This window comes from Babylonia areolata, chromosome 14 (genome assembly GCF_041734735.1).
Source record: "Babylonia areolata isolate BAREFJ2019XMU chromosome 14, ASM4173473v1, whole genome shotgun sequence".
In the NCBI taxonomy this organism is placed as follows: Eukaryota; Metazoa; Mollusca; class Gastropoda; order Neogastropoda; family Buccinidae; genus Babylonia; species Babylonia areolata.
This window is the reverse complement of record NC_134889.1, coordinates 26,170,376-26,177,875: the sequence shown is the minus strand read 5'-3', so window position 1 is coordinate 26,177,875 and position 7,500 is coordinate 26,170,376. Positions and strand designations below refer to the sequence as shown.

Genomic DNA, 7,500 nt, shown 5'->3' with positions numbered 1-7,500 from the left:
GCGACGCGCTCTCCCTGGGGAGAGCAGCCCGAATTTCACAAAGAGAAATCTGTTGTGATAAAAAAGGAATACAAATACAAATACAAAAACCTGATTGATTTCAGTATATTTCCTGAATCCCTCGCCCCCCATAGCATGTCAGAGAAGCCTGGTGAGGCTGTACACTCCCTAGCGTTGAATGGGTTAATTCATTCCCTGGCTCTTTCTGTTGTGGCAGAGTCGGTTAAGCGTTTTATTTATATTTTATTTTATCTTTTTTTAAAAATATTTGTTATTTTTGACTCACTTGTGTAAACAAAGTGAGTCTATGTTTTAACCCGGTGTTCGGTTGTCTGTGTGTGTGTGTGTGTGTGTGTGTGTGTGTGTGTGTGTGTGTGTGTGTGTCCGTGTGTCTGTGTGTCCGTGGTAAACTTTAACATTGACATTTTCTCTGCAAATACTTTGTCAGTTGACACCAAATTAGGCATAAAAATAGGAAAAATTCAGTTCTTTCAGTCATCTTGTTTAAAACAATATTGCACCTCTGGGATGGGCACAAAAAAATAAAAAAATGAAGCCTAATTATATGCAAACTGCATTTACTGTTATATTTATATTTTTTGTATTCTCTAAACTTGGCACTTTGACCTCTTATTCTGACCCAACAACAAGAGCAGTCATTATTATCATTTTTTGTTCAAACAGGAACTTCTTTTGCTCAGCATGGAAGTTTTATTTATTTTGCAAATGTTTTGGTGCAGATAGTAAAAAAAGGGGAATTACTCTGTAATTAATACTAGGGGACTTAATTTATCACAAGTGAGTCTTGAAGGCCTTGCCTCTCTTATTATTATTATTATTATTATTATTATTATTATTATTATTATTATTCAGAGCGCCAGGTACGTGCTGCTGCACACGGGAGCACCTCGACTCATCGTCTCTTCCGAATGACTACTAGACGCTCAGCTTTTGATTTTCCTGTGGATTCGAACCCACTACACCCTCACGGACCGTCCATACTGATAGGCTGCTGAGCGTCTTATCCAGTGGACATGAATTCACTGCCCCTTGTGGTACCTTAACTCACTCAGTACGGCCTGTCCTCTCTTCTCCTCTACACAGACCCCTCGGATGTCCAGTGGGTGTCTGAATGACCCAACCTTTAGCTTCCATCGTCAGAATTGTGGTATTCTTTGTCAACATTCACCTCTTCAGTATAAGAGCCTTCCGCTTGCAATATTTTGATGATGGTAATTGGGGTGAAACGCTGTTAACGTCGTCTCTTTCGCCGTTCGTATGGAAAGAGTTTATCAAAATGCTGTGGGACGGACCTTCAACATTTTTTTTCCCCCGGGGTCTTTTCTGATGACGTTTCTGTGACTGTTGTCCCCGAGCACGTGACCTTTATGCTTTTGCATTCGGGAAATAATCCGCTGACAACTCTCACCCCCAACCCCCACGCCCCCTCCACACACACTCAACCCCCCCCCCATTGCCCCCCACCTCCCCCCGCACCCCTGCCCACCTCGCCTCCCCAAGGGGACTCGAACTCAGGACTTACAGTCGGCTACTGATGTCAGGGGACTACGTCATGGCACCACTAACTATCGCCCGAGGCTGTTCCTGATTCGGTCTGCTTGCCAGCTTCACCGGTGTTTTGGGACACACACTTCTACCCCCCTCTCCCAAAACCCCTACCCCCTCCGTATTTTTCTCTCGTCTAATATCACTAGGCTTCAAGTGGAAAGACGTTAAACTGAAGACAACAACACACCCCTACGCTCTCTCTCTCTCTCTCTCTCTCTCTCTCTCTCTCTCACACACACACACACACACACACACACACACACAGAAACACACAAGCACACACACACACACACACACACACACACACACACACACACACACACACACACACACTATCTTTTCCAATAGAATCAACAACAACAATAAACAAGAACAAGAACAACAACAACACCTAAAAAAAATAAACGCATAAATAAATAGATAAAGAGATAAATGAATTTAAAAAAATAATAATAAAAAAATAAAAAATAAAAAAATAAATAAACTCCACGGAGGGAAAATTCTACAGGAGGGGGAGGCACACACTTTCAGCTAACCACACCACCACACACCGGTCTCGTTGCCGCGAAAGCGAGGAGCAAGTCTCATGCTTCTGCTATCAGCCTGGCCTGGAGGGGGGGGGAGAGAGAATCGAGATCGAGAGAAAGTCTGGCTCGAGCTGCCTGCACCCAGTGGTCGTTGTATCCGCGAGATGTCTCCTCACTCCAGCCAAGGTAACCAAGCACATAGGATCTCCTGACAGAAAGAGTTCTTCTTCTACTACGAAACAAAGACTTTGTCCTCCTGAGCACAGTGGCGTGTGTGTGTGTGTGTGTGTGGAAGTACCAGAGTTGGATTTCACAGCCAGACAAATAAAAGGTTAAAGACCTATGTAGGCGTAGTCATGCGCGTTTAAAAAGGGAAAAAAAGAAAAAAGAAAAAGAGCCAAGAACAACAAGGGAAAAACAACATTTAAAGCGGCGAGGATCTGTGAAGACTTAGTGGGAAAGAAGGAAGAAGAAGAAGGAAGGAAGGAAGGACGGAAGGAAGGAGGGAAGGAAGGAAGTGAACGAAGGAAGGAAGAAAGAGAGAAAGAAAGTTTGGTTCTCTCTCAAGCCCTGTCATCGGTTCGAAGAGTGGTGAAGCCAAAGGCATGAATGGGTAAGTTTCGTTTTGATTTTTTTTTTTTTCTGTTCGTTTATTCCTCTTTGTCTGTCTGCCTGTTTGTCTGTCTGCTTCTCTCTCTCTCTCTCTCTCTCTCTCTCTCTCTCTCTCTCTCTTTCTGTTGTCATTCTCATATGGAAAATATTTATGTTATACATTTATATATGTTTTTTTAAAATATTTCTCTCTACATCACATTACTTTGAATGAATGGTCGAACTGCACTTTGTTGAACAGATTGATTGATTTCGTTTTACGGTTTTGGTTTTCATCAATATTATTACTATTGATGCATGTTGTTATTTGTATTATGAACCCCCATGTCATTAGGGCTGTAAAGCTATTGACATTAAAGTGTTCAGTGTTCTGTCTCTCTCTCTCTCTCTCTCTCTCTCTCTCTCCCTGATGGCTGAATTTAAAACAACAACAACAACAACAAAACAACAACAGCAGTTGTACAATTTTCCATTCATCCTTGTGAAATAAAAAAAAATCGTTTCGCTTTGTCTCTATTTGTCTGTCTGTCCGTCTGTCTATCTGCCTATGTTTATATATATATATATATATATATATATATATATATATATATATATACTAAAACCCTCTTGGCTGAGAGAGTGGGGGTGTAACTTGGGCAAGACACTCTCCACTATAGTCAAATTCTAGCCCAAATAGTCGGAACAGCAGTTGCCTCCTCTGCTGTTCTGATGGTCATAGTCGGACACGACTGACTATATACATATATATATATACATATATATACATACATATCTGTCGGTTGGTCTGTCCGTCTGTCTGTCTCTCTCTCTCTCTCTCTGTCTCTGTCTCTTTCCCTGATGTCTGTATTATAAACAACAACAACAGCAGCAGCAACAAGAACAACAACAAAACAACAGCAGTTGAACCTTTTTCCATTCATCCTCGTGAAATAAAAAATCGTTTCGCTTAGCTTCATTTTCCCCTCTGTGGCTGTATCAGTCAGTCCGTCTGTCTGTCTTGTGTGTCACACACACACACACACACACACACACACACACACACACACATATATATATATATATATAATTTAAAATAAGTAATTATGTCTTAATTCTTAAAACTCAATTGGTTTGTTGTTACTATTTCTTTTTTCTGTCTAATTTATTTTGTTTGATTTTTTAAAGATTGTTTTCAGTCTCTCTATTCTTTCACTCTGTCTATCTCGTTTTTTTTTTTTAAATTTTATTTTATTTTTTATTTTTATTATTATTATTTTTTTAATATTTAAATATTCTTTCTGTCTTTACGTCTTTTGTCTTTCAAACCTTTTGTGTTTTTTTCTGTTTGTTTGTGTACCTTCCATCTGCATTTCTTTTCTTTCATTTCTTTAATTATTTTTTTTTCTGTGCTTCGTCCCTTGTCATCTTCTTTCGGGTTTCCACTGTGTGTGTGTGTGTGTGTGTGTGTGTGTGTGTGTGTGTGTGTGTGTGTGTGTGTGTGTGTGTGTGTGTGTGTGTGTACGAAAATTAAAACACAATTACGCAAGAAACTGACGACATCATGGGCAACTGACCAGAACGACATTTTACACGAACAGGTTTCTTTCTATCAAAAATAACTTCAACAACAACATCATCACTTTATAACTAAAGCATTGCTGTAGGAAATATTACTGAAGCAGCCAATATATTCATAGAAAATTAAATGATTCCATGCTATAATGAAAACAGAGCCACCCTATGTGAAGGTATGGCATTTGTAGAAGAAATGTTTTAATAACAAACGCACTGAAAAGTTTAAAGAATGGCTCTGCATCCGAAAGTGACGGAATTGCTATTAAGATTTCTTAAATCCTTTTGGAATATTTGTATTTGTATTTCTTTTTATCACAACAGATTTATCCGTGTGAAATTCGGGTTGCTCTCCCCAGGAAGAGCGCGTCGCCATACTACAGCGCCACAATTTTTGTTGTTGTATGAATAAGTTGGCTTAAATAGTTAGAAACTCATTCGTCGATTCATTTCATAAAGGAGAACTGTCATTCACTCAAAAGCGAGGATGACTATTCTGTTCACAAAGTAAAGGATTTTGATAGAGAGAACCGACGGGCGCAATAGCCGAGTGGTTAAAGCTTTGGACTGTCAATCTGAGGGTCCCGGGTTCGAATCACGGTGACGGCGCCTGGTGGGTAAAGGGTGGAGATTTTTACGATCTCCCAGGTCAACATATGTGCAGACCTGCTAGTGCCTGAACCCCCTTCGTGTGTGTATATGCAAGCAGAAGATCAAATACGCACGTTAAAGATCCTGTAATCCATGTCAGCGTTCGGTGGGTTATGGAAACAAGAACATACCCAGCATGCACACCCCCGAAAACGGAGTATGGCTGCCTACAATGCGGGGTAAAAACGGTCATACACGTAAAAGCCCACTCGTGTGCATACGAGTGAACGCAGAAGAATAAGATAGAGAGAACCGTAACTCTAATCAGCTCTGACCATAGAATGGCTGAAAGATTCAATAAAGTAATATGTAAGGTGGTAAACGATGATCAAGTAGGATTTATTAGAAGCAGAAATATCGCCACAATTACGAGATCAATGGACGATACGACTAACAATCTAAATAAAACAAAAGCTGGACATCTGCTTGCAGTTGACTTTTCTAAAGCTTTCGATTCTCGTATCTGAAACATTTATGCCACATTATTCCAAATGCTTGGTTTCAGGTACCGATTTTCAGAGACGGGTTTATGTTTCAGGTAACGAGAACCTCTAAAGATTCGTGATGTATTTCTGAATCTTTCGATATTTCATGTAGAATATGACAAGGATGCGCTTTCACACCCCTAGCTTTTTGTTTTGACTATGGAATTTTTAGCCATTAAAACTAGCAACAGTGCAAAAGAAGGTTTCAAGCACCCAAGTTCTGCAGCGAGATACGCAGTTTATGCAAAACAAAACAAATAGATGACGATACAACATTATACCTAGATGGCAAAGAAGATATGATTAAATTCTTGGAAATATTCGAGTGAACTTAAACCTTTCTGGGACTAAAGTTAAATCTACCGAAATAAAAGTTTTAGAATAGGCAGACAGAATGAAGAGGAAATTATAACAATCCCGTGGCAAACGAAATAAAAAAAGTTCGGAAACCTGCTGAAAATCAATAAGATGGCAAAATGTATTGAAAACTGAACACATACAAAAGATAATATAAAACATTTGATAAGAGAGCGGAGTGAGAGATACCTCAGTATCCAAGGAAAAAGTTGTATTAAGCTCGTTGATTCACTCTACTCGACACGCACTCTGCTGTGACGTTTAGTGTTTTATTTCTATTTTTTTACCAACAGAACTAGCCACAGATCAAAAGAATAAAACATAACATCCCCACCTGATTAATCACTGCAAGCTATCATAATGTAAGTATACTCCCAAACATGTTCATGCCCAGTTTTTTTTTCCATTGTTTATTTATTTGTTTTGTACTGCTGCCAAAAAGAAAATCTCTGTACCAAAGTATAGACAATAAAGTTTGTGTATTGTGTATCGTATTGTGTATTTATTTTGTATTGTTTATTTCTGATTTTATTTATTTATCTATTAATTTTATTTTCTGTTCCTTTAGGAATGTGAGAAGCAGCGATTAGTTAGATAAAACTGTTATATATTAGATAAGAGTGGGTAGGGAAGGAAGTGAATTTTCGTTTAAACTGACAATTGTGGAGAGACGTTAATGAAAAGAATGAGCACTCCCAACCTCCCCCCCCCAGCTCCCCCTCCCCCCAGCTCCCCCCAGTTCCCCCCAGCTCCCCCTCCCCCAGCTCCCCCCAACTGCCCCTCCCCCCAGTTCCCCCTTCCTCCAGTTCCCCCTCCCCCCATCTCCCCCTCCCCCCAGCTCCCCCCAACAGCCCCTCCCCCCAGTTCCCCCTTCCCCCAGTTCCCCCTCCCCCCATCTCCCCCTCCCCCGATCTCCCCCTCCCCCCAGCTCACCCCCAGCTCCCCCCAGCTCCCCCTCCCCTAGCTCCCCTCCCCCATCTCCCCTCCCCCCAGCTCCCCCAGCTCCCCCCCAGTTCCCCCCAGTTCCCCCTCCCCTAGCTCCCCCTCCCCCATCTCCCCCTCCCCCCAGCTCCCCCCAGCTCACCCCCCAGTTCCCCCTCCCCTAGCTCCCCCTCCCCCATCTCCCCCTCCCCCCAGCTCCCCCCCAGCTCCCCCTCCCCCAGGCTCCCCCCTCCCCCCAGCTCCCCCCAGCTCACCCCCCAGTTCCCCCCAGCTCCCCCTCCCCCAGCTCCCCCCAGCTCACCCCCCAGTTCCCCCTCCCCTAGCTCCCCCTCCCCCATCTCCCCCTCCCCCCAGCTCCCCCCCAGCTCCCCCCAGCTCCCCCTCCCCCCAGCTCACCCCCCAGCTCCCCCTCAGCTCCCCCTCCCCCAGATCACCCCCCAGTTCCCCCCAGTTCCCCCTCCCCTAGCTCCCCCTCCCCCATCTCCCCCTCCCCCCAGCTCCCCATACACAATTCCAACAACACACACTCGTGAAACAAAACAAAACAAGAGAGGCAAGGCCTTCAAGACTCACTTGTGATACACTTAAAAAAAAAATCCAAGCTTTTTATGTATTGAGTATAATTTCAAAATGTAATGTTTAAGATGAGAAAGATCAGTTTAAAGCAAATTAACTCCCCTAGCATTACAGAGTAATTTCCCTTTTTTACTATCTGCACCAAAACGTTTGCAAAATAAATAAAACTTCCATGCTTAGCAAAAGAAGTTCCTGTTTGAGCCAAAAATGATAATAATGACTGCTCT

The 7,500-nt window shown here is 42.4% G+C and overlaps 1 protein-coding gene across 1 annotated transcript in view; it reads left to right on the top strand.

The window, feature by feature from the left end:
• Window positions 1-2,273: 2,273 nt before the first annotated feature.
• Window positions 2,274-7,500, top strand: part of LOC143289560 (uncharacterized) — a 109,263-nt gene continuing 104,036 nt past the window's right edge. The window contains exon 1 of the mRNA XM_076598572.1: window positions 2,274-2,709. Within this exon, the coding sequence (XP_076454687.1) occupies window positions 2,702-2,709 (8 nt within the window). The 5' untranslated portion in view covers window positions 2,274-2,701. The remainder of the gene's footprint in view (window positions 2,710-7,500) is intronic.